The sequence below is a fragment of the Symsagittifera roscoffensis genome, chromosome 4 (genome assembly GCF_963678635.1).
Source record: "Symsagittifera roscoffensis chromosome 4, txSymRosc1.1, whole genome shotgun sequence".
In the NCBI taxonomy this organism is placed as follows: domain Eukaryota; kingdom Metazoa; phylum Xenacoelomorpha; order Acoela; family Convolutidae; genus Symsagittifera; species Symsagittifera roscoffensis.
In genome coordinates, this window is record NC_087065.1 from 44,703,926 (window position 1) to 44,731,043 (window position 27,118).

The 27,118-nt window shown below is 35.6% G+C and overlaps 2 protein-coding genes across 4 annotated transcripts in view; both read right to left on the minus strand.

Moving 5' to 3' along the window:
• Window positions 1-782: 782 nt before the first annotated feature.
• LOC134843920 (cone-rod homeobox protein-like) lies at window positions 783-10,165 on the minus strand. Of its 2 annotated transcripts, none has more exons than XM_063860263.1 (7): window positions 9,065-10,165; window positions 6,840-7,027; window positions 6,223-6,330; window positions 3,391-3,561; window positions 2,965-3,165; window positions 2,440-2,558; window positions 783-1,131 (listed from the first exon to the last, which is right to left on the minus strand). In XM_063860263.1, exons 1-7 carry the CDS (start codon window positions 9,357-9,359, stop codon window positions 876-878), a joined length of 1,338 nt encoding a protein of 445 aa, XP_063716333.1. In that variant the 5' UTR covers window positions 9,360-10,165; the 3' UTR covers window positions 783-875. The 2 variants fall into 2 exon arrangements, with proteins under 2 accessions (XP_063716333.1, XP_063716332.1); XM_063860262.1 differs by having other exon boundaries at window positions 2,965-3,168.
• Window positions 10,166-11,840: 1,675 nt separating this feature from the next.
• Window positions 11,841-27,118, minus strand: part of LOC134844187 (myosin heavy chain, cardiac muscle isoform-like) — a 52,269-nt gene continuing 36,991 nt past the window's right edge. For both annotated transcript variants that reach the window (XM_063860753.1, XM_063860752.1), the window contains 9 exons: window positions 25,140-25,667; window positions 24,830-25,008; window positions 24,290-24,445; window positions 23,883-23,978; window positions 20,347-20,535; window positions 15,384-15,599; window positions 14,973-15,085; window positions 12,458-12,542; window positions 11,841-12,196 (listed from right to left, as the gene is read on the minus strand). In XM_063860753.1, coding sequence (XP_063716823.1) covers window positions 11,936-12,196; window positions 12,458-12,542; window positions 14,973-15,085; window positions 15,384-15,599; window positions 20,347-20,535; window positions 23,883-23,978; window positions 24,290-24,445; window positions 24,830-25,008; window positions 25,140-25,667 — 1,823 coding nt within the window. In that variant the 3' untranslated portion in view covers window positions 11,841-11,935. The remainder of the gene's footprint in view (window positions 12,197-12,457; window positions 12,543-14,972; window positions 15,086-15,383; window positions 15,600-20,346; window positions 20,536-23,882; window positions 23,979-24,289; window positions 24,446-24,829; window positions 25,009-25,139; window positions 25,668-27,118) is intronic.

Here is a 27,118-nt window from a genome sequence, read left to right on the forward strand (position 1 = left end):
ATCCGTCTTAGAAATCGTTCCAAATTGGTTAAAAGAAGCTTATTTGCCATAATTCATTTGTTACAAGGAGCGAAATTTATGCTTTTGTACTTTATATGGGGGTGTGGGGGGATAATTTTTATTTGAAAATTTCAAATTTTAGAAGAAAAAAAATTTCCATTTAGTTTTATTTCATTTAATTTTTTAATGTTATTACTGCTCCATAAACTTTAAATGGCAGTCGGAACATTCAGGGCTTCGCCCTGATACGAGCAGTCTTGTTGGATCTTATTAACTATTTTCCCCCCTATGGTACCTTGTAACGAATCTCCCCCTATAAAAAAAAGAATTGCACAATTAAGCATATACGATTTTTGTACCTTGGCAACTAACTCCTCTCTCCTATTGCTATAGGGGGGATAATTAGCAAGCTCCCTTTCATTTATTTTGGCGGATTTATAGTTCGCAAATTTATGGAAAAATGCAAAAAAATTCATATTTGAACTATTTAAATTCAATTTTTTTCTTTTGATCTAGTTTTTTGCAATGATAACCGTGGTCGTAAAATTCTGCGCTACTTTCACATTGACAGGCTATCTTGTATTTATGTCGCTTTGTTAACCCACAATTTTTTAGTGGGTGATAAAAGAAGGTACTAATGATTTCATATGTAGAACTCTACTACAGAAAAATTTGCCAATTTTTTTTTCTGTTTTTTGTGGAACAAATGTTCAGACCTCTGCTGAGAATTCCACATTCTAAACTAAATCTCAAGATGCCATTTGGTTCGTCATAGGTATAGCTTACATCTAAAGTTAATTAAAAGTTATTTTCTCCCCAAATGATAATATTGATGTTTTAAATAAGTAGTTTTTTCGCAGTCTTTTTTTTTGTGTTTACCATCGTCCGTCCAAGGATTTATGTTGATTGAATCTGAAATTTGCAAAGCTATTTCTGGGGTCCAAGTTGTTCATAGGAACGGAAGTTGCTGCACTTCCCCCCGTCGTGAACAGATCTGAGGGCGTGGCAGAATGGGCGTTGGCAGTGTTTTGGGCGGAGGCAGCGCCTGCGGGGGAGGAGAAGAATGAAGAGGCGGCCGCTGCTGACATCAAAGACGGGTGGGCGAATGCACCGCTGCCCAAAAACGACATTCTGAAACAGTGACAAATGTTTCTGAAATTATTGTATTTATTTTTTGGAAAGTAGTTTTTACTGAACTAGAGGCTTAGCGAACTTAAGCTCAAAATTAGGTGGTTGAGAAATGGAGTGAAACTTGCGCATTATTTCCTGTTTGGATCAGCAATTAAAATAACACTTTCTCGTCCTTAACAACTAAAATATCCTTGAATATATAAAATATTCAAAAAATTAAAAAGCAGTAATTTTAGTGTAGGAAATTTCAGTGTAGAGTTTTTTAATTTCAAGAATTTTAAACTTTAACGTTCAGGACATGTTTTTTTTCTGATTCTTGAAAAGATGGCGCTACAACCCATAAAAGGAACAGTATCCGGTTTAAATCATTCTGTTTCCTGATTAGTCAGTTAAAGTTACTACTTTAATAAGTCTATGCTATGAGCCTTCTCCTTCAATCAATAATAAGAAGAGTTCGTTTCCGGATACGCTCTTAATAAGGGCATACTATCAGAGGTTTAAACTCGATAATGTCGCTGATAACATGTTTGATACAATAACTTAGCCACTCGCATGTTTTATCAGAAAGAAAACAGGACTGATCGTATAGCAGGGCGAAGCTCTGAGTGTTCCGACTGCCCCTTAAAGGGTATCGAATAGTTGTTGGTAAAATTGTATTTTACAACCAAAACTTTGGACATAAGTGAAGTCTTCACATCGCGCATAAATTAGTTCAAAGCTGGCCAAGTTGGCGGGGGTGTAGCGATTAGCATGTGTGCCTATTAGCATGCGATAATTGTTTAAACTGGGTGTGCTTTCAGAAGAAAAGCAAATTAGCCTAAAATTTCAAATAATATCGAAAACGAGGTGATTTGTTACGGGATTTAATATTTCATTTTCATTTATTTAAAACTTCGGCTGAGTTCACGCTGTTCAAAATTTGAAATTTGAGTAAGCAAAACAAAAAACGGCGAACCTTCAAACTATATTATTTTACATGGGCATGCTAATCGACACAGTTGCTAATAGGCCCGCCCCTCAAATTGGCAGTTTTCAGACCCCAGAACTTTACAAAGATTGGAATGTAAAATATCTTTTTAAGTTTGAACTCAGGTAGAGTTGATATCTTTATGTGCGTATAAATAATTTTCGTTAAGAAACTATTATTTTGATCGGCAAAAATTGACTGAATAAGAAAATCCCCCTGGGCAGAACCGTTCTGCATTTTTTCAACAAAACGAAGAAAAAATTTTGAGTAAGGTCGAGTTTTTAATTCAAAAAGGTTCAGAGTACCAAAAAACGTTAGTTTTGGTACATCTATACGCGTACCCTGGGAATTGTGGCGTTTGATTTGAAGGCGTGAACTGGGATCCAGGGACCATCGAGTTAGATCCCATCTGCTGCGCGACGGAACTCTGAGGGAGACATCCGTAACCGGCAACTGCCACCTTCAACGAGAACAACTTTAAGTGCTGATGATTTTTCACACAACTCAACAAATCGATAAATCATTCATAACTTTTTAAATACTGTTTGTTTTGGGCGTGCTTAGCGTAGCGTGATGATGTGAATGCAAGGAAAGGCCATGGTGACTAATTCAGCCCCAAAAAAATCGAACAACTCTTTTAAGAAAAATTCTTTTTGCTAGTTCACTAGCGCGAAAGATAAAAAACACCATTAAAAGCCGCAGTTTATCATGAGCCGCATTAGTGGTAAAGCAACTCAAATAAAATTTTTACAATTGATTCTGTTGTTAAGATTCTGTATCCACTATTGTGAAACAAAAAATCTTACTGTGTAAGATCAATCGAGGGGTAGACTTTTGACTTGATGCGCTGCAACTAAAGTTGGTACCTGTTGGGCGGCCATGATATAGTTGGGGAAGAAGGAGGCTGCTGCGGCCTGTGCCTGTTGGTGGGGGTTGGAGGCGGCAGAAGCCGAGAGGGAAGAGTAGGGGTTGGCGCTGTTTCCGCCCAGAAGAGTGCTTCCCGCTGCACCCGCCAGATGTCCAGGCGCTGCTCCGGAGGCGCCGCTGTAAGGCCACGTACTTGAAAGCTGCTGAAACCAAACTTTTCAGAATCATTTGGAAAACATGCACAAAATACGTAGATTATCATAATTGAATTTATACGTAAATGGTTTTCTTTGTTTTGGTAGAATTTTCCTTTTTCATACACCTTTCAATTCTATGGTACTTTTCTGATTTCTTTGATTTTCCTCTGATTTCGAATTTATCGTATTTTACAAACTGACCAAAAGTTCTTTTAAGAAAATGTTTACTTGAGTGATGACATCGTTGCGATGAGCTGCGAGAGAGGCTTCTGCGACTGCGTTACCTCCGCCAGGATTGAAAGGAGTCCCCCCTCCACCTCCCGAAGAGTGGAAGCCAGAACGCAGCTGCTGGTGTTTCTCCTTTTTACGCCACTTCGCTCTCCGGTTTTGAAACCAAACCTGGAAATTCAAAGCGATGGTTTTTTGGCTTTTTAGCCACAGAAAACACTACTTGAAACAGTCTGAGAACTTGAAGTGTACAATTTTTTTCGATAAAAAACAACTTTAGCATAACAATTGAATATCCCATTCACAACGTCTAAAAAGGTTCTTACTAAAACGTATGTTGCAATTTGCCATTGCTGAAAAATTAATCAGTAAGCAAGCTAGAAGAGCCGTTTTTCAAACATTTGCCACGTCAATTTATCCGTACTTGCATAATAGTTATATAACATGAGCGCAACTTTCAAATTAAAATAGGATTCTTGGAGTCAGTCTTGAACCTAGGCAAGTTGCACAGAAAACATTGAGGTATTTATTTTACAAAAATTGCACTTTCAGCAAAAATAAACACTTTCTCAGGTTTTTTCTCAATTTTTTCATCGATTTTTTTTAAACACAAAATTTTGCGCGGGATGGGCGGTGACGATCTTAGCACTAGATTTGAGCACCAGATGTAAACAGCTTGTGAAAGCTTAGAATCATTGTGGGTAAGTTAGCCCAAACGTATGGGGGTCTATTCTCGTGCGCGAAGGACCGAATGGACGAAGGATCAAAAACAAAAACAGTCGAAAGACTATGATTAAAATGAATCGATTGCGGTTCGAACAAAAGAAATTAAATAAAACAATAGTTTGCTTCTTTCATAATGACACCTTTGAAATATAAAAAATTTTCCAGTTCACCGGTGGTCAAGTGACATTTTGAAAATTTTGCATATTTCTGCCGTTTTATGTTCGGCCCCTCTTTATATTAAGTCCCAGGAAATATTAGTTTTCTTAGAGTTTTTCACGCTTTGGAATTTCGAAATACTGGAATCAGATTGTTTGTTTTTTATTTTTCCGATTTGGTCCTTCGCATATAAGGGATTCCACATATTTAAGCTCTTAGATACTTTAAAAAAAAAGGTCACTGGTATTTTTTAGCGTTCGATATCAATACCATCAATACCAACCCCATAGTTTAAAAAAAGTTTCATCAAACGGGCCAGTTAAAGAGTCAAAAGTTGTTTTGAGAAAAAACACCAACTGATCACAAATACTCTGTCACTTTCTTCGAAAGTCGGAACAACAAAACTTCACATTTATTAGGGAAAAAACCCTGAACCAAGAACTAAACAACATTTTGATCATGCATCATTAAAGCTGCAGAAAACGATTTGATTTGAAAACAATTGATTAAGTGAAATGGATTTTTTTAAATACTGTTGTAAAAACAAATGGTTTTTTTTCGGTTCATTCGATAGATTTAAAAAAACATCAAGTGTATTTACTATCAAGTGTATTAGTAATCAAATTTCAAAGCATATAATGATAAATAGCCGATTCGGCCGGTTGCTGGAAGAAAGTGTCCAAAAATATCACCAATTTTTGCGAAATGGGTTAGAAAAAACATCTTTCGCAATAGAAAACTATGGGTAGATATTTGCTGAAAATTTTTTTACCTGAATCCACCATAAGGTAACAAAAAATGTTCGCTGGTGAATTTGTTGTAATTGTGAAATTTTGGACACCATCATTTTCCAGATGGCCAAAAAGAATTCCAAAATAGATTGTTAAAAATTCTTCAGTATTTCCCTTGACAAAAAAACACCCTGACCATAACAGAAAGAAGCATGTTGAGAAAAGCCTGCGGCCACTCTTGCACTAAAAAATGGAAATGAATGAAAACAAAAAAAATAAACAAACTCTTTTGAGAATTTGAATTACTGAACCTGGCATCCTTAAAACAAATGCTGCAATTTTAGGGGAAAAGTTGTACCGTTTTAATTGATTCAGATTTCATGCCAAAACATCTCTAAAGCGATCTCTATAAATCAGATATTTGCTTTTTTGGAAAACGTTTTTTCACGAATATTTGATTAGTTTGTCGACCTTTTTAGGGTGAAACAGTCTATGTTTTTGTTTACTTTAGTCGCCCAAAAACAGACTCTTGCATGCTAGCGGCGTCCTCCCAATCCATATTTTTGTAAATAAGTAAATAAGAAGCCTGTGATTATAATGGTAACATTAGGTTAGAAACAATTTATTCTGATTATTATGTCGACCAAAAAAGATTTGCTAGCGCTGCGAGAAAACTATAAGGAACCTATATTGACAAAATTTTCTGCGACGCAGGCAATTTAAAAAAAACGGGTCAAAAATGCAGTTTTTGAGCCCTTTTTTGATAATTTTGGCTTTAAAACAGCAATGTTTTTGGCGCGCGCTCCTCCATGAAGTTTAGTATATATTGGCGCCGAAGGTGTCTTTTGAAAAGTTTTAGGGCCAGTCAGCCATAAATGGAGGTGCTAAAATAGTACCAAGGGGGAACTTTTTGGGTAGTCAAGAGATCCAACCCCTGCTAAATCCCCAGCTGCAACCAAGAATTACTTTCCTCATTAAAGTTGAATACAAACAAAAATATAAGTTGAGTAAAGAAATCTATCCCTCTGAATAAAACACCATAGTGTAAGACTTGTTCCAAAAACTATTGTGCGCAGTTTTTGTGATGGGTTTCCAGTAACTGGAATGGTAACCGCTGTCTGCTGCCTTATTTAAAAATTGCCGTTAAATATAAAATGTTCTTTACCGCAAGTTTTCTCTGTTTCTGTTCTTTAGTAATTTAATTAAATTTTTGTCTAACCTGTACTCTGGCCTCTGTGAGGTCGCACTTGAGTGCCAGCTGTTCCCTCACATAGACATCTGGGTAGTGTGTCTTCTGGAAGATCCTTTCCATCTCCTCCAGCTGACCCTGAACACAGAAAATATTATTTGTAAGCAAAAGAAATAGGCTGCTTTTGAATTTGTATTACTAAAAACTTTCCTAGGGTTCTTTCAATGCAATAAAACTTCGCATAGTGAACAAACTAAAATTTGTGAACATAATCGCCTTTTATACATTTATCGTAACATTTTAAGTATTTAGCCATACTAACACGTAACACAACTTTGAAAATAGAAAGTTTGAATGTGAGAAAAAAGAGAAAAAAGAGGCCAGCCGTTCATTTCGGGCAAAAAGAATTTCCTTATTTTTTGCAGCCAGGAGGTTGATTTTCTTATCCAAGGTGAGGAAAAACATCACAGATTGAAGTTTTTCGACCATACTAGCACTCCGTTTGTTTTTTATACTATTTGAAAAACAAGTTTGGTGGGTTAGAAAATTAAGATCTGGCAGAACTACGGAATCAGTGGAACCTATCTTATTTATAAATTGATATGACTTTATATTAATATTTGTTTAATTATTTCTATGTTTCCTACCTGTGTGAATGTAGTCCGGTTGCGTCTCTTTTTCCGGCTGCGAGTGGAACCCCCGTCTCCTCCTATAGAATCACTGTCCTCAAAATCTTCCTCCCCCTCAAATTCATCACCCTCCCCTGTCTGATGGTCCCGTGAGCGGTCCAGGGTAGCACCACCTTCTGACTTGAGAAGTGGACTAAGTTGTTTGTCTGAAAATCACAGCTAGAGTTAGTTAATTCAACCTCGGCGTATCAATTTAACCTTATTTTGAGCATGTTTTGTTTTTGTTTTTTCAACTATTTTCTTTCACTTTATTTATTCGTTCAAACAATCAACGGAAATTTTTTGAGTCAGTTTTTTGTTGTGAAGCTTGGATCAACCTTACAACTCCTCAGCCACAGGGAGATGAAATGTGGATTTTTCAGAAAGTAATTTTGATGGCAAAATAAGATGATCTAAATAACAAAAAAGCTAATCAAAATTAAATTCGGGTATTAAAGAGTATAAAGTATCTATTCCGAATCAGACATTTTTAAAGCAAAATATTCTGCCCGCTTTTTTAAAATGCAGTTTATACGCAATCAAGTTTTAAAATTAAGAGAGGTTAAGAGAGGGGTAAACTAGAGTAGGTCACTTAGAGGGGGTGCGGTGTGTGAATGTAAGGTTGATCCCGAATTTTTCGAGAATCGAGAAATCTTCTAAAATCCATTTCAGCAAAGGAAATGCAGTTGATTGAGTTTGAAAAACAATGACTTGTGCAGCCAGGTTTCAAAATGTGTACCTACGGAGCCGCATTCTCAGTTTGCGGAAAAGTGTAAATGTTAAGGGACTAAAATTGAGACTTGTCATTTGAAAATTTAAAACAGTAAGCTAACAATTAATTCAAAATATTTTTGTAATTTAATTGTATAACAATTTTGAAATGAAATGAACATTTTTTCACATGAATTAGAAACAAAAATGCCTTTAAATGAACACTGATTGCAGCATTAATAGTGACCATATCCAACCCCACCTATGAATGTCTATTCATTTTCGGGAAATTGTAAACTAATTTTTCGGCAAACTGCGAGTGCGCTCCGTGGAACCCCTTTGCTTTATATCAAAATTTCTCAAAACTTTGCTAATATCAGGGCGAGCCCTGAACTTTCTGATGGCTGTTTCAGTGTCTGATATTTGTATTGATTTTATATGATACACGCAATATCAGAAAAAATGACATTTTTACGCATAACTAAATGTTTGTTACAAATAATTTGCTGATAAATTATGTTGAATTACTTTCTCAGTCATTTTTTTCCACCGCATCCGCGTTTAGAGAAAGTGGAGAGTATTGCAAACATCGCTTATCTTAATTTGACTAAATTAGACATTTGATATCCCTCCCGCATCAAATTTTGGGCTCGACTATCGATTTTAACGGAGTACTGATTGATTATAATCACCAAAATTAGTTACTTAAAGCGTTTATAATCATTCTGCTTTCCAAGAGATTATATTCTCTTATAATCTATTATAATTAATTACAGTTCATACATAAAAATTCTTTAAATCGATTTTAATTGAATAAACACAATTATAATGTTTTTTGTCTCATCAAAAGTATTTTCTATTTATATTCTATAGACGATTAATTTTCTGTGAATAACAGAATCTCTCAAACTGAGATGTATTGTCACTTTTGGTTCGTCTAGACAAGTTTCACAACGAAACGCAAATTTCATAGAGATCCCTTCATTTTATTTGAAAGGTTCCCGCGGTAAGTGATAATAACACTTCCAAAAAATCGTGAAACTAGGACAATGTGTTGATATTTCGGTGGCTACAAAAACTAAAATGTGCATCATGAATCAAGTCTAAATGAAAAAAAAAGAAAAAAAACCGTTTTAAGTTTCAGTCGATTAGAAAACTGCTGAAACGATTTTTCTGTTTTTCAAATAAACCAACATCTATGAAAAGCATAGAATATAAGCAATTCAGAGGCAAGGCCGAAAACAAAATGCGCAAGCAGAGGGAGTGGTAATAGATTAAAATCGATTTTTGAGCATTAAAATCGATTAAAAATTATAAGAATTGATTTTAATTTTTTTCAATGAGAGAGATTACAATCGATTATTAACGAAAAAAAAAATGAAAAAGAAGAGTTTTCATTTTTTTGGCTGACTGTGATTGGAACACCGTGTGCTTCGTTTGAAAGCGCAAGCCTGACGACAGTTCTTGCCTAGAGCAAACAAACTGTTCCATACCTTGTAGTTTCTCTTCTGAGATCTCAACTCCGATTTTGCTCATCTCGACATCTGACTTCAAGCTGTGATTGGTCGCGCTTGCAATCAGGGCCGGACTCCAATAGGGCGCCACTGCTGTTCCCCCTCCTCCCCCTGCTGCCCCCGAACTGGGCAGACAGAAAGGGTTAGTACTCAGGCTGGCACCCGGCGCTACGAATGAGTTCGAGGAGATGTTACTGTGCTGCTGTAAATCCAGAATTGGGTGTCCCGTTAGACTAAGTACTGGTTTGTAGAACGAGCTACTGTTGATAACCATTGAAAATTTGGGCTGATTAGGGAGATATCTTCTTCCTTTTTTCCAAATACTCTCAGAGTTTTATACTGGCTGCAAACTGATAAATAAACAAGCGAATTTTTCAAATTATTTCAACACCTTTTACGAAAATTTTGCTCTAAAAGGAAAAATTAGAGTAACAAAATTAAATTTTCAATCTCATTAAATTGATGTTTTCGGGTGCTGAGCGGCAAAATGGGCCTTGTTGTTTTCGTTTTATTTTTGATTAAGATTTGTCTGCTAGAGTTTTCTGCAACTAGCGGGGAAAATTTGCTTAAACTTTGGTGCAAAGTGGAAAATTATGAGGTATAATATTCTAGGATCTGAGATTTATTTGAGTAAATTGAATCGCGAAATGTGACATGTTTTTCTGCGATAAGTTGTTTCAAGTATTGGCTTTTCAAAACAGGCCGGCGGTATCGATCGTTATTTCGAATAATTCCAATTGTTACTACTTCGACCAAACGCGCTTGACATTAATTAAGTTAGAAAAAGTGTTAATAAATATGTAATTGGAGAATTTATCTTTTAACAGTCACCAACTTCCGTGTTTTTCCTCGCTTTACAACAAAAACAACCACCTTATCCAATCAGATTCCGGTATTGACAATCGCCAACGTCGAGGTGCAATCAAAAAAGCAAAAGTTCTTCAGGAAAGAAACTCTGGAAATTTGGAAACTAAGCCAGGGAAGCTACAATAGCAAACTGGGCAAATCAAGTTTGAGAAAGGTATTATTGTTTTACTAGCGACGGGAGAGGCGAACAAGTCGGAGGAATCCAGAGCACAATCCGGTACTGAGCCGGACAGACCAATTCGATAAATAGTACCTCTTGATTGGTCTATGCTCAATCAACTGCACTTTGCCACCATTACCTTTTCCCAGTATATTCACTGAGCCCAAAAATATAGCTGACTCAATTCGCCGAAATTCCCTTATGGACACTCCTAGGAGTCACAACATCGGCAAGGATACCATAATTTACCGTTGAACATGAAAAATATTGAAGGAATGGGTGGGTCAAGGTCTATTCAATGCGACAAATAATTGCAAATTGTCCAGTTTGTAGAAATGTACAGATTCAGTAAGCTTGTTCGGTTTTGTGGGCGTTCGATTGAGTGGTGCGTTTATGGTTGGGATTGTAGGGAGATCAGGTATAATTGGACGGAGGTTGTGGGGGGTTTGGAATTGGATTTGGACAAGGTGCATGCAGATCTGGGCAGACGACAGACAGTCTATCAGACAGAAGAGTATTGAGGAGAGAAGAAAGGTAAGCTCGGCGTGAGGGCTTCTATCAGTGAAAGCGGCCTAATATTTATATCAGATAATGTGTCAACATTGCACCACACGTCTAATTTAACACTACACACAACACATATTTATCACATATAGCCCTAATTACAAGTACGGCCAAATTTTTACACTACTCCAATTTACCAAACATGGAAAATTAGAAAAATAGACTAAAATTATGTTTCCCAATAAATCAGGTTTCTTGGGCTCCTGGGTGATCCCAATTTTTCAGAGTCGGAACTTTTGTTTCTTTTGTAAATCTTGAAAGAGAGATCGAGCAGAGCACAATGGAAAGCGTTGCGTGTGGGGGAGGGGAGGGGAGGGGGTAGAAAGGAGAAAGGTGAGGGGTTGCTGGTAGTGAATGGCGATTGACGGTAGGGGAGGAGCTTTGTTGTATAGTTTTGGGCGTTTGGTTAGCTGCTATAGTAGGGCTTTGTTTGGTACTCCTCAGCGGGAAGCGGTGGGATTGAGAACTGTTAGTTATGTTGTTGGTTATTGGACAATTTAACTAAATCCGATCGCTTAACCCAATAAAGTAAAATATTAGAGTGGGATTAGAGGTCTCTTTGAGACGCAGCATGATTGTACGTATCACTTTAATGTTGGCATTATTCGATTAAAGCCCGATAAATTAACTCATATGCGAATAATTGTACTATCATATGTTGGCACGGACCAGGTAGGAATAAAATGAAATTTAAACCGGCATAAATTTAGATTTATTAAGTCCCTCTTTATCCCTGCCATCTAGGTTTAACTGTCTCCTGGCGCCATTTGTCTACTGCGAGATCTGCGAGGCTTTAAACAAATAATTCCTCCAGAAACAAATTTGATTTAAACTTTTTAGCCCCTGTAAACAAATTGCCAACTTCACCAACCCACCCTTAATGTACTAGACCACTAATCAAATTACTAAATTAATGCACGCTAGACCAACCAGCCAGAAATGACAGGCGACGTCTAATTGGAACCATAATTAGCTAATGACACGCCTCATTAAACCTCGATAACTAGCACACCGTTATTCAATTAACATTAATAACTTGCCCGTCTGGTTTTGATTTGACTTTCGGGTCAGCTTGGAGCCGGAAAGAGACAAAACTTATCGAAAAAAACTATGACTTTTTAAATCGATATAACTCAAATATGCATCGATTGATTGAACGTGATACTAAAATACAAGAAATACTTTTGGTTTTAAATAAAAAGAATTCAACCCAAATGACAGCGTGATTGGAGTTTTAAAGACTTGAATGAAAACGAAGTTCACTTCTTTCTGCTTTCCTTCACTGCTGGAATTTCAGAAGCTGACCTGACCAGTTTAGCCCATTTGCTATTAAATGGCAAATTCCACACATCATTCGGTATATTCGGGAAGTAGGAATACACGAACGCCTCTGAAATTTCACCCGACTTCGCGGCTACGAAGTTGTCGCCTTTCACTGCCTGCATCTTTACACGACGCTGTTGCTCGGCTCCAATTTCAACAGCCGACTTCAGCCTCGACTGACGACCAGACAGAATGCTCTACAGTAAATCACAAAATTGATGAAAAAAATGCCCACAAAACATCAATCATATTTATATTGCATGAAGTATTGGAAACACGTTCAACTTTCGCATATGTTACCTAGTTTTATTAATTCACAAGTCCGGCCTGAAAATTTGCTAATAAAAATCAAACCTATCAATATCATCGTTTAATATCAAATTGATTTGGCATTGACGTTAAGACCATCAGAAAATCAAATATCAAGAAAAACATTTGGAAATGTAGAATATTCTCACGTATTCGTCCTCTGCAGACTGAAGTTGTTCCCTGAGTTTTTGCAGCTCCTCTTCGTACCAATTGTTCAAGCGAGCAATCTCTCTCCTGCAACACATCAACTTTTATAAAAGAAATTCTGTAAGAATATAATAACATTTCTTAACAAAATAGGCCCATTGCTTTGCAAGCGCAATAACTGTAGCCTCTTTTAAAGCATCATTAAATAAAAAAATGATGATTTAATGATACTTGTTAGCGAAAAGTATCATTAAATACTTCATTAGATACTTCATTAGCGAAAAGATCTTGTAACTCCTCCATCAAAACTTACTCTGTTATATTGTAATTAACTAAGAGCCTCTGATGTTAAGCTAAGGTAGCCAGAAATTGTTTTTCACTCAAGAGAGTTTTTTTAAAATTTTTTCAAGCCCAAGTTACGATTGAAAACCCTTTTCTACGGTACAAAATCCCTAGCCATGCGCAATTTTCTGGGTTGCATTTTCCTATATTGTTTAAGAAAAAAAATAATTCATCCCGTTTGTCATTTTGACTTTTCCCATTGAATATTTCTCAATTTCATATGTCTTTCACGGCTGAGTTGCTTGGTTTAACAATTGCGAAAGGAAGAAAAATATAATCATAATTTTTTAATCTGTTGACTGTGCTACATTTCATTCCAATATGATAATTGTGGCTGCGTTTTCCAAAATAGAGAATAAATTGTAAAGGATTGGAAAAAAATTCAAAAATCCGCCCTGAGTCATCGTTCTTTGCCACTATGTTAGATCGGATCTCTTTAACTAGTCCCCTCCCCTATAAAAATAGTTCAAATGATAAGCCAGGGGCGGATCTAGGATTTTCTCGAGGGGGTGCGGATTTTCAAAAAAAAATCGCAGGCAAAATTTAGAAAAAAAAGCAGGCCAAAAAGGGAATTTTTAGGAATTTTTTGGAAAAGTTTGGCCGAAAAATTGCATTTTTTCGGCGCACACTACCCCCTCAAAATTAATATTTTGGCGCCAAAGACGCCTTTAGAAACTTTAAGGATCAAAATGGATAATTCAAAATAGTACAAAGAGGGAACCCTTTGGGTCGGCAGGGGGTCGAATCCCTGAGAGTAGTGGGGGGGGGGGGGGGCAGACATTTCAATAATAAATTTGCAACAGAAGAAAGCAAAGCCGAATATTTTAAACATACACAACTTCAGTCAAAAAATATTCTTTTTTCAAAAAATTCAAGTCACACCTAAAGCCAATTACAAGTTTACAAATTTAAATGAAATTTGCTTACAGAACAAGAAAAATACGTGATGAACCATCTAAGCCAAATATCTTTGATCAGACACAAGTTGAGTCAAATAAACACGAGTTTATAAAAAATACATTTTTCAAGTCTTCCTGAAACTGCATTGAAACAGAGGCGAAGCCAGAGTATAAAGTGAAATAATAAAAATAGAAATGAGCCTCGAATTACTAAAACTTTGCTATCTATTGGCTTCGAACCTGTGACCTCGAGAATTGGACTCTCACACCCTGCCCTCTCGGCCACAAACGCTTGACAATCGGAAAACACTGGCCACAAATAAAGAAGATACATATGCAAATAAATTGCCAATGTCGTGCAGCAAAATGACATCAAATACAAATGGAAACAACTTTGCAAGTAATAGTTTGGAATATAACAAACTGAAGGTATCCACACTAACTTTGTATGTAAAAAATTGGAAAGCATAAGACCTGAAACGCACGTTTATGCATGTCTCAGGTCTTCCCCCACCATATTTTGATTTTAAAAAACCAATTGAATTTCACAAAATTACGATATAAAAAGAGTTAGAAAATTTCTGCTGTGATTTAGAAAATTGTTATGTTGTTTGAAACAAATAGCTTTTTTCGGTTCATTTGATGAATTTGAAGTGCCACAACAGAGTTTGGATTTTTTCGTATAAGAGTCGGAATTTGGATTGTTTGGTGGGCCCAGATCAGTCGCGCTTATGCGTTCAGCACCAAAAGCGCACTAGATTTTGTTCAAAAACTGGACGAATTGCCAATTTTCTAACCACTCAATTTCAATGTATAAACAATATCAACTTTTTATTTATGATCGCGGGACATCGGAATCTTCAAAGGGACGATAAACTTTGTCCAAAATTTTGCATGCAGTTGCACTTTGAGTTGGAAATAAGTTAACTGACTGCATAATGCTCATACGCTTGTTGTGTAAAAATATGAAACAGGTTAAGAAACATAAACATTAAATTGTACGCTCTAAAAAATGAAAATGTAATTTTACGAAAAAAAAACACCTTTTTTTCTCGATACTGTAAGAAAATTCATCTGATTTTAATAATACTATTTGAAATTACAAATTAGATAAGCGATTGGCTAATACTGGTTGATATAAATCTATGTTCGAAATCAATTCCGAACAGAGCGTTTTTCAGAAAAAAAAACCTAATTTGCTTCAAAACTTTTTTATGCTTTCCGAGATTGAAGCTACTTGATTAAAAAAAGTGGCTAGGATGAAAAAAGATCTCACGAAAAGCCGCTTTGCTTCGTATCCAGGTCCTTCAGAGCCCTCTCTAGTTCACTCATCTTCTCCTCCAATGCACTTCTCTGCTGCAACAGAGGCGTCATCTTCTCCGTACGCACCTGAAAAGTTGCAACTATCGAAAAACCACTCAGGGAGACTATTCTCAGACCCGAATGATTGGTTGCTGACAACTTAAGGCTATAACAGTTCATCGACTCGATTTCTAGAAACTGCCCGATATTCTTGATTGATTAAAACAAACACTCTATATATTCAAGGATTAGATAGAAATAGCATAATTGACCATGTCAACAATTCAGATGGGCCAGTTCCCGTCTTAAACAGGATAAGTTAAGAAATAGTCGATTCATACTAATAACAGTCTCAAGATTTGACGCGGTCGTGGTTCGGTCATACCGATTCGAGTGCAGACTCCATTTGGCTCTGTCTGGACCCGTATGACGTCATGATGCTCTTTCTCTGATGTTCCCACTGTTCTTCCATGGCCGCCTCCTCCTCCACCTCCCGGTCGCCCAACTCGCCCTCTTGCTCAGCCACTATGTTGTCCCTTTCTGATGGGGACTCAACGTCCTCCAGCATGATCTCACGTTCAATTCTCGAGCGCTCACGTCTCTACAACGAGTGTGAAAAATTGAGATGGACAAACAAACCAAAATTAAGCACCACTTTGAGATATAAACATGAACCGAAAACCAAAAGTGAAAGCAATATGAAAACAATCCGATAAATCAATATAGTCTTCTCGTTCTGAGAAAAAAATTAATGCTAAATTAGAGGTTTTCTTGTTGAGCATGAAAATTTTGAAGTTCACTGACAAAATAGGTGAAAATAATCCGATGTTACTTTGAATTGTTGAACAAAACTACCTCAAAATTTCATTGCTGACCCAAACATTGATATGAAATCTAACGCCTTTTTGACAAAAATTTAAAGATTATAAAAAGAAAAAACAGGAATTAAACAATTTATAAAACAATGTTTCTGAATTTGAAAAGCTCAGAAAAGGGCATTCAAACAAAGATGGTCCAGGTTTTCGATTTTTGGCACGTTTTTTATTTGCTTTCATGAAGTTATAATAAATTCGTGTTCTTGGAGTTATTGGACTTGGTAATGGCCTGGAGACCCCAGCAACATCGCCAGATTTAACACCACGTGATTTTTTCTTTGGTCTTGGATTAGAAGTCGAGTCTCCGAGATTCCAATTTTGAAACGACGCATTGAAGAAGCTTTCGATGGGTTGAAGCACGAGAGAGCAATGATTAAAATAGTGATGAAAAACAGGGCAACAAATTTTATGTTTAATGAAGTGGAAGACAAGTAGAAGGAAGAGCAGCGGGACTATACCTTCATTTTTTTGTTATCGTTAGAAAAGTTAACTTACTTTATCATATTTCTTTTCTAGTAGTAAAACACGTAAAAAATCATGAAAATTATATATATGATTGTTGAAATATTCTATTAATATACTTTTTTGGGACACACTGTATTACTTTGGATGATTTGTGTAATCTTCATAAGCAATTAGGGCATGTAACATGTAATCTCTTTCCGACTTGCAAAGTTTTTGGTGAAAACATTCCAGTTATTTTACAAAAAGGTGAAAGAGAGTTTCGCACCACTTGTGATTTTACGCAAACATAGCATTGCGAGCTAGCAGAAAACAAGACTGCTCGTATATCAGGGCAAAGCCCTGAATGTTCCAACTGTCCCTTAATTCGTATCGAATAGTTTTTGGTAAAAGAAAATCATGAAAACCTATATAATTTGGACAAAAATAGTGTAAAATTTGGACAAAAATAGTGTAAAATAGAGTCGTACGAAACTAATATGACCGATCTGATTAGCTAGCCTCAATTCAATTTGGAACGATTTTTTGTGCGGTATAACTCGCCACGCATAGATAATTCGCGTTACGATCTCAGCAATATGAATAAATTCTTCAAAGGGCGCATAATTTAGTCCAGAACATGGCCAATTTGGCAATTTTTAAGCCCTCAGAACTTTACAAAAAATAATCGGAGGTAAAATATCTTTTTACATTTTAACACCGGAAGTCGATATCTTCAATGTGCTATAAAAAAAATTGTCAAAAACTATTATTTCGATCGGCGAAGAGTGACTGAATAAAAAAACTACACCGTGCATAAATATTCCGTTTTCTTCGAAAGCCGGATCAAAACGATCAAAGCAAAACTAGTATGCCGCAAAATGTCGAAAAACAATTACTACAAAATTTTATTGATTGTGTCTCGAATGATGTTCAACTTGGGGAAAACACGTCCAGCAATAAGTATGCTAGCGTTAATTAAGTATTCAGAAACACTTGCAGAACGGCCAACAGGCCAACAAAATTCCGTTGATTCATAAGCAAAACTGTTTTCATGGAAAACAAATTTCTGAAAATCAAAGATTTTATCTTAAGTTTTTCCGAAGTTGAGGTGAAAAAACTATGCCTCCCATCATCGCACGCAAGGTCATTAAGCCAATGAAACAACTAAAACAATTAAGGCCTAACAAAGCATAATCGTAGAAAAAAAGGTATTTACACACAGTCGGGTTTAGTAAGTTTACAAGCTACACGAGTAAAGCTAAACTAGTCGCAAAAAAATCTAAAACAATTGCACCACAATAAAGTTTTGATTTGGCAACTAGGCCGACAAAAAGGATAGACCGAAAAAAAATCCGAAAAACGATATGCCGACAAAATTTTGAAACTGAACATTTAAACTTAGAATAAAAACAGGTCCTGCTTGGATCGAAAGCCAGGACCTAGTCGTAGTCGTTACTTCTAGATCAAGGTGGTCGCTTTTCTCAAAACATTTGAATCTATTATAAATCAAGCAATCAGGTGATTAATTAAATGTTAGCCCAAAAAGTGTTTTGATATGATAAATTTGATAATCGCAAGCGTGAAAATAATGCTACTTTTCGAACAATGATGAGGTTCTTCGAAACAAGCGTAAGTTAACTGGAGTGAAAATGTATCTGGCGTGTCGGGTAGAAGTTTGAAAACAAAAATAGAAAATTGAAGAACACCTGGTGATATGAAATCAGTCACCACGACTCAAAACTACATTATTGAGTGTTTTGTCAGCTCATAAAAAGACTGTTTCATTCTCAAAAAATAAACAGTTCGGAAACAGAAAAAAGAAACAGAGTTAAATAGTTAAGCGAAAAGCCAAAACGTATCGCGACCAAAGTATACACAAATACTTGTTAGTACTAAAAAAAATATTGCCTGAATTTTTGTTGCCTGAAAACCCGGTTGCAAATTATAGGTTTTAGTTTCAGCCCTCATTTTTTCCGCAGTTTTTGAAACAACTAAACAAAATTAGCAATCATGGTCCACCAACGCCACAAAATTATTTCCTAGAATTTGCGATTAACTTTTGAAAAAAAAATGCAGAGAATCTTAACGACGCAAATTAATTGAAATATTCTAAAGCTAGAAAATATGACACAAAGGTCAACAGAAATCAAACAAAAAAATTTTTGGGCGCAAAGGTGAAAAACTCTATATTCTGCTCCAGATTTCCTAACGCGTTGGCAAAAAAATTTGAAAAGCTCGAGTGTTTTTGATGCTAAGAGTTTTCACTTTCGCTTCAATTGAAAAAAAAAACGCACAATTTCTCATTGGAACATTACAAAGGGAATCATACTGAGATCTCCCTAAAAGGTTTAGAAAATGCAAAAAAAAGAGTAAACACATGAAACAGTCATGGTGGCTTAAACATCGAAAAATCATCATAGCTCACAAATTTTTTTAATCAGTTCATTCAGGGGCGGATTTAGGGGGGGGGGGGGGGGCGGGGGGCGGACGCCCTCTCCTCTCAGGAATTCGAACCCCTGCCAACCCAAAGGGTCCCCCCTTTGGTACTTTTTAAGAAATCCATTTTTGGCCTACCGACCCTAAAATTTTGCTAAAGGCGCCTCTGGCGCCAATATATACTAATTTTGAGGGGGAGCGCGCGCCAAAAAAAACGCGTTTTTTTTTGTCAAATTTTTCCAAAAAGTGCCCAAAAACGGCTTTTTTGACCTGTTTTTTCAAAAAATTGCCTGAGGCGCAGAAAATTTGGCCAAAACAGGGTCTTTTTACTGCTCTGGGAGAGCTCTGAAAATCAATCTGATCGACCTAAAAAAAAAAAAGGTCGTCAAATTTTTTGAAAATCCGCCCCCCTCAAGAAAATCCTAGATCCGCCCCTGAGTTCATTACCAATGAAAATTGAAAAAAAAAGACTGTAAGGTGGTTGAAACCACATTTTTATTAGAGAATTTTCTTGAGCATTAAAGATCAAATAATTTAATATGTTCGGTGACCAAAAACTTTTAAGCACAAAACAATTTGTGTTTCAAGCAAAAGTTGCCATGGATGATGTTATATTATAGTTTAAGAGCATTTAATCAGAGATGGGACAGCAAATAATTAGTCAACGTTATTCCATTAATTTAATAGAAACTTTTAAAAATTACTTATGACGGTACGGCGATTGCTGAAAAATTAGAATCATATATCAAAAAAGTTATACTCATTGTCTCTTAAATTTTCCTTTCAAGATAGGTATCGACTTTTGACCAAAAAAGAGATTGATCTTTGCATTCTGTGGCAAGTGGACAGCAACAAGGACCAGTTTTTGGATCACCTTTATACTGGCTAGTGGACTGCAACAAGGATCATACTTTTTTGTACTATATACCTTGATGGTCTTCCTATTAATGTCCCATTAAAAATATTTAAAAACCGCATAATTTTCCAAATTATGCCTTTTTTGTTCGCGACATAAAAGAGTAAGACATAATCGATTGCAGCTGTCTCTAATTTCGCTAAGAAATTGTTTTTAGTTTTTTAATATTTTTAATGCCAAAGAAGCGCTAAGTAAAGTTTCGAAAATTTGTTTTATCAAACCAGTTTTCAGAACACTGCAACCGTTTTTTCACGACAAGGCGAAAAATGAAGCATACCAAGACAGAGACAGAGTCCCTTCCCATTTTCAGTGGTGCAAAAAATCGTTTAAACTAGATTAAAATAATATTAAATATGTAGAGTGGCTCCTTTTTTGGATAGAATTTCGTCCTCAAAGTTTCGAATAGATTTTCTTTTCGACACTTGGACAATTTTTCGCGTATTCAATATTAGTTCAAATTACGAACTCATCCGAGCCTATGTGTTACATTCATTAGTGTTACCTTACCTTGTGGGTGAAAACATCTTACTAAGACCAGACCATCAAAAGTGGTGTTCAGTCAAAAAGGCATTTCAAATTGTAAGAAATGACTGGCTAGAAAAAAAAAACACAAAAAATTTCTGGGATACCATTTTTCCCAGATAAAAAATGATTAAAAGATTATACATAACACTAACCAGTTGCCATAGTGCATCGCGTTCGGCTTCCAGTTTCATTCTGCACATATCAAGCTGCTGTTCCAACTCTGTCTGCAGACAATATTTTTGTTCGTCTTCCTCCTCGCTCAACTCCTGGTCTACTTTGGCTGTCTCTTCTAACACTATTTGCAGTTCACGCTTCAAATCATCAAGATCAGACAAGAGCGACTAAAAATGAGGAACAATTAACAATTATTTCACATCACCAAGCAGGCCTAAAATCTTTGGACAAAACATCAAACCTGATTGGCTAAAATATCATAACCATCTAATTTTTTTTTGTAAAATGATAACCAAGTCATAGTTTATAAATTTCTCAAAATAACCTCAATAGACCGAAAAGGCGATCATTCAAATTTCACACAAGACAAAATTTCCATTGCGCAATAATGAAGAAACGCACTAAATTGAAATTTTCGTTTCGAACATTTCGAAAATTTTCAGTTTCAGTCGAATTTTGAGCTAGTAAAGCGAAAGATTAGGTCCTTAAAAACTCCGGTTAAGTAGAAAAAAAATAGTTTTATTTCAGGAAAACTAGTTTTGGAAACTTCATTTAGCGCTTTCATGGCAAAAAAATGTTTTCTCAAATAATCCAAACATTTTTCTGCTTACAATTCGAAAAAACTATACAACAATTATTCTGAAAAAGAATTTTATTTTTTTGTTTGTTAATCATTTCTTAAAGGCAACTGTTGGCAATAACGCTCTATGCGTTCGTAAAGTTCTCTCATCAGAGCACTCACAAAATAACGACGCCAATTTGATTTTAAAACATTATCTTTTTTTTTATATAAATCTGGTCGGAATGCAACACTCTGTGCTACTTGCGCAGAAACCGGCTATCCTTGTAAGTTTTTGAAAAACTTCACATTATATGGTATGATTTTTATTAATGAAAATTAAGTATCTCGCATTTTGAAAAAAGCTGCACGCAAAACTTTTGTAATGTAGAAACTTACACATTGTAATTTTTTTCATGACCATTCATTGTTACTTTTTTTCAATCCCGCTAGCAAAACTAACCCTACTCTCAACAAGAAAGTAAAAGCGATACTGACTAACGGAATCAAAGATACAAACGCGAAGTGGTGATTCGCATACACAAGAAAAAAAATGACCGATAACGCTATTGGGCCAATTATGACGTATTAGCAGTACCATTCAATTGAAAAAAAAAAGAGAAATTTACCAACTTATAGAGTGGACGCATTTTAACTATTATACTAAAAAAATCGTTGAAAACATCCGACCCTTCATAGTTTTGAACCCTTTTATTTTGTTGCCTCCTTCTCTACCTCTACGCTACAGATCCATGATACCTTAAAGCCAAAGCGCTATTTGTAATATAAAAGTCTGTGTTAATATCCTTAGCCCTGGCTGCACCAACTAGCTGGTTATTGATCAAAACGAAAACTTTCAAAATGAACACATTTTGTTGCAATAATAATTGCGTCGCATCTTTCATTTGTCATTGTAAAAAAACTTTAAGAAACGCCGCTTTAAGTTAATTAATTTGTTGAAAATTCATCAAACGGCGTCCATATTTGTCTGAAAACCAAAAGCATTCACTACACCGAGTTTTTTTCGAGTTTTGCATATTTGAAATCCCAAGAACTCTTCTTGCGTCAGTCAAAGTTGGCTGAAACAACCGACCCGAATCCGAAGTTCTTTTCCACTCTTCGAGCGGTCCGAACAAATGTCAAAAAAAACTTTAGCTGCACTTATCTGAAGAGTTTTGCATAATTTGAGAATTCAAATTAATGTGTTTTGTGCTTTATTTTCTTTCGAAACTGCAACAAGTGTAACCGGTTCCCATGCAAGTAACGGAGAAATTGCATGGGAAACTTGCACAGTTTTTGTCTAGATAAATTAAAAACAAAGAAGCGAAGCGGAGCTTTGCACCGCTTGCAATACAACACAAACATAAAAAACTTGAAAAAAAATGAAAACTGGAACCTTCCAAAAAACAAAAAATTTTCTTACAAAACTTTGAAAGCCACGGCTTGTGCAGGAAAAATTGTCACAACCGTTTTTTTTGGATGAGTCCTCATGCCGATTTGATACGCTCGTTTTCAGGCTAGATTTGATAGTTTTTAAAAAAATTCAAAAAAATAATCCAAAAAGGTTAAAATGCAAAACCTTTACTTTCCAAAATCCATTGCAACTTTTTGCAACTTGTTTTTAGAAAAAAATGGCGTGGCCGCTTATGCAGGTAAGCTTTCAAAAACCTGTTTTTTTTTAAATCCTTGATATCAGGTTTGGCAGGTTATTTATCAAGAAAAGTCAAATTTTGCAAAAATGGTCAAAGAATCAAAACACAGCAGAGTAGGCGGTCTTTCCATTCAAATGCTTTTAAAAAAAATTGGCTAGTTAATTTTTGAGAAAAAAAAACTTTGCAAAAAAAGAAAAAAATCCAAGTCGTCTCAAAAAAAATAAACTAAAAACCCAATATCGTAAATTTTTATAATGGCTGTTTTTATCATACAAGAAATTTAAGTAAGCATGTCAAACAAAATATTTGAATTTTAAATTAGCAATGAAACAAAACTTACGAAGCGGAAACAAAGCTGACAACCTTTGAGCAGACAACAACCGAGCCGAAAAATTCCCATGATACTTGCTCACAGCTCAAGAACAATCCGTGATGTGGCACCTAATCCGACAAGACTTGAGAGGACAAACGAAATTTCGACAATTTTAGCAGAAAAAAATTCAATTTCAAACCTAATAAAAAAAGAACGGCCTGCCGGAAAACGAACCCGAGATCTTAGGATACAAAGGCGACCGTGTTATCTCCAGGCCACTAGGGAGAAAACTAGAAATTGACATAGTTCAAAAATAAAACAAGTTCAATTCCTTGAACAAAAAGTTGTTTACGGGAAAAATCTAGTTCACGATTACAAGACACTTGCTCTCGCAAGTGAATAGAAAGTATCTTTTTAAAGATTTTTGTTTAAAATTTGTGTGATAGTTTTGAGCGTGTCGTACAAAAACTAGGCTAAAACAATAGTATTGATCTCTATTCAGTATTGATTTCTTTTCAAAAAATAGAATTATAGGAAAGACTGAATCAGCCCTGACTGAATAATTCGCATCTCCTAGATGTTTCATAGAGCTTGAAATAAGTATATACAAGGCGCACGAATAAAGCGAATACAACAAAAATTAAGTTGCTGATATAAGACAAGCCAACTTGAGAGTAAAACTTGCGCATTTAATTGTGCAAGTTAGGGTGAAAAAAGTGAGCTCTTATAATAATGCTACCGACCGATCAAGCAGAAATATTGATATTTCATAGAAAGAAATTACTTTTACTTCAGATTCTAATGTTAAAAGATAATTCTTTGATTATCCGGAAATGTTCAACATATTTGCCACTTTCATTCTTTTCATTAAAAAAAATCCTCAAAACAAATCTAAGCATAAATCAGCTGAAACGCTTTGTTTTTGATGGCAACGGGTCCAAACCCCTGAAGACGATTGAAACGTCCAAAAACTCTAGGAAATCTACTTGCCCTTATTTCGATCTCAACCGAGTCCTGCTTAATTTCCAAATCTAGTATCTTTTTCCTCCTTTCTTCTTCGTACTTCGTTATTTGTTCCGACACACTCTAAAACAAAAAAAGAACCAATCAACTGAAGTCATTGTATTAGTAGAGAAAAAGTATTCACCCGTTTTCTTTCTACGCGTACATTCGACTTCGTCAATTAATGCATAGATTAACTTCGAGGCTTCAGATAATTTCCATAGGACAACTTGACTTTTAAGAAATCCCCAAAGATCTTGGAGTTGCTTCAAAAGTTAGAATTTGGACGCAGCCAATTGCTGGCAGCGACAACAATTAAAATAAGAAAAAGCAATACATCTTTTCTGATGTCTAAAAGTCATTTTTTGAATAAAATGTTTGGGTCCAATTCTAACCAGCTCTCGGCTGTCAATAATCTCGGGAGTTTTGCACTGTTTGTTCTTTTTGCCTTTCTTCCCACTTGACTTTCCAGTCCTGTGTTTCTTGGCCTGAGAGCGCACAGCATGCGAAGTGAGTTTCTTCAGGTTTTCCAGCTCAGTATTGCGGGATGCCTGAAATATGTTTACTGGTATTTTGGTCTCATTTTAATTCAATGCCGTGAAAAGAGGAGGGTCAAAAACAGCTGTCGTTTCGATACTATTCAAAACAAAATCTCTTTCAGACCGTAACATTTGAAGACTCATTTTTAACCCATATCAAATTCTATATATATTTTTTCAGTATTATCATAAAAATTCGAATTTATGATTACAATGACCGAATTTGTTTGCAAGAAGTTCGTTGTCCCTTTAGCGTTTACTGAGAAAATATTATTAACTAACTTTTTCTTCTTCCAATTATAACCAAATTACAATTGAATGAACTGATTGACATAAAAGAAATTATCAAAATAAGTTATGCTAAGATGTCTTTGGTAACTGCTAAACAATCCTGACCTTTTCTAGGTTTCTGACTCTGGATGCTGTTTCGGATTCCTTTGCAGCTTCCAAGTCTGAACCCATTTCATCGCTTGATGACAAGTCAAAAATCTCTCGCGTATAAGACTTGTTCTTCGAGTCACTATTGTCTTTCAGATTATCACTGACATGTTTCACCTGCTTTTGCTTACTTTTGTCTGAAACGTTTGAGAAAATTTACAAAAAACTGCAAAAGTGTTCAAAAAAAATCAAATAGATTTATTAGAAATCACGCTAGCTTTATAAATATTAAAATTTCAAAGTCTTTGAATTTCAACAAAAATTAAACCTTTTGAAAAATTGTCAGCTCTATGCTTTGACTTCTTCAATCCTGGTCGTGCATGAGTCGGACTAGCTGTTCTTGAGCCTTTCGGTGACTGGTTATTCATTGTAATCCGATTGGCGTTTGCGGCTGCAATCGCTTCTCGTGCTTCTTGAACTACTTTCTCTTTTTGATCTTTCTGCCATTGCTGAACATACTCCATTATATACTTCGCATCTTCGCCCAGGCGCTCCAGATCGCGAACCGCGCGCATTGAGTCTATAAACATATCTCCATATATAGATTGTTGTTGAGAACTCGACTCTTCGGCTATTGCGTCATTTTGTTCGAGGAGGTCTCTTCGCTGACGAATCAACATGGAAGGTTCTCGACGAGTTCGTTTTAGGTATCCAAAACTGTTGTAAACTGGTTCGCGATTCCTCGATTTTTGATTAAGTCGCGACTTCGCTCCTTCAGGCTGTGACTCCAGCTGGTCTTTTGTCTTTTCGGACACTTCGTCGATGTCTTTTTCTTCCTTTTCTTCTGGTGGCTGCCCTGAAAACGAAATTGCAGCGTGAAGAAAAAGCTTTTTCGTAATTCAATTTTTCTTTTTGTTTCATTTAGGAAAATGTTAATTTCTGTAATATGTATATTAGGAATAATTCACGGAAGAAAACATATAGGAAAGGTATCAGTTTGACTTTCACAAAATCGAAATGCTATCAATTAAGGTAACTTCAAATACAGACGCGAAGCTGAGCTCCGCATCGCTTGCGATACAACACAAAAATAAACGCAGAGGCGAAACGGAGCAAAAAAATAGAATTGGAGGCGAATCGGAGTTTTGCAATACTTGTGATACAACAAAAACAATGCGTTACTAGAAAGTGAATAGAAAAAAGAAGTAAGTCGAAATTTTTTGTTTTGAAAAACTTAGCTGAAAAAATAACTTGCAAAATGTCGATTACCGATCGACAACCGAGAAAAAAAATTCTGGATAACCACCTGGTGAGCCGAAAGCAAGCTGTCTGATGATAAAATTTTGAGCTACAAAGCTTACAGATTTATTACGTAATGTGTTGTACTGATGCAGGATGAAAGGCGTAAATTTCAATCAATTGGTCTTAACCCATACCCTTAGTGGTTTCTATTGCAACAAAATAGGATACGCTAATGAGGAGTAGAACTACTCTGCGCCTTTTAATTGAACTCAAAACACATCTGGTATGGTAGTTTTCACGAAGTGGAACAGTTTCTAAAAAAAACGTTTAAAAACTCGGAAAATTGACGTTACCCAATTCATACCTGCTTTTCTTCGGCAAAAAAACAGGGTGTAATCTTTTATGCAGGGAACATATCTAGACTATGTTTTTCTCATTTGGACCATTACACACAGAATTGGCGGGAAGAGTTTGAGGAAAAAAACGTCCAAAAAAGCGAAAACTCAAAATATTGACTTTTTCAGTAAGTAAAGTTTTTCCGCGAACAATAAAGCGTAGATACTTCTAAGGTAAATATGTACAGTAAAAATGAAAGAGAGCCTGAATAATTGTCAAGAAAAAATAAGCTTTTAGCAAAATTGTCAAAATTTCACAGCGTCTCAAAAAAAAATAAAAAATGAACACACAAATACTTCATATTACTTGTTTTGTCGAACAGCAATATTTGAAACCGTTAAACCGAAGGAAAAAAACTTGAAAAACAAAATTATTCAAAATCAAACTTTATAAAATTAGAAAACTACTGAACTTTCAATGATAATTAAAAAATTTAAAATCTGACAAAATCTATTCTTTACAAAGCAGGCCGATAAAAACTATTACCAGATAATACAAATGCCGTTTGAAAAAAAAACGGAAAATGAAACGACAGAAAGTAGGCCGACAACAATTTAACCAAAAAAAATAATTTAACATTTATTTGAAAAAACATTACTGTCCAAAACTTACTCAACTCACTTACTACCTAGATAAGATCGTTTTATTCGAATATTCAAGAAACAGAGC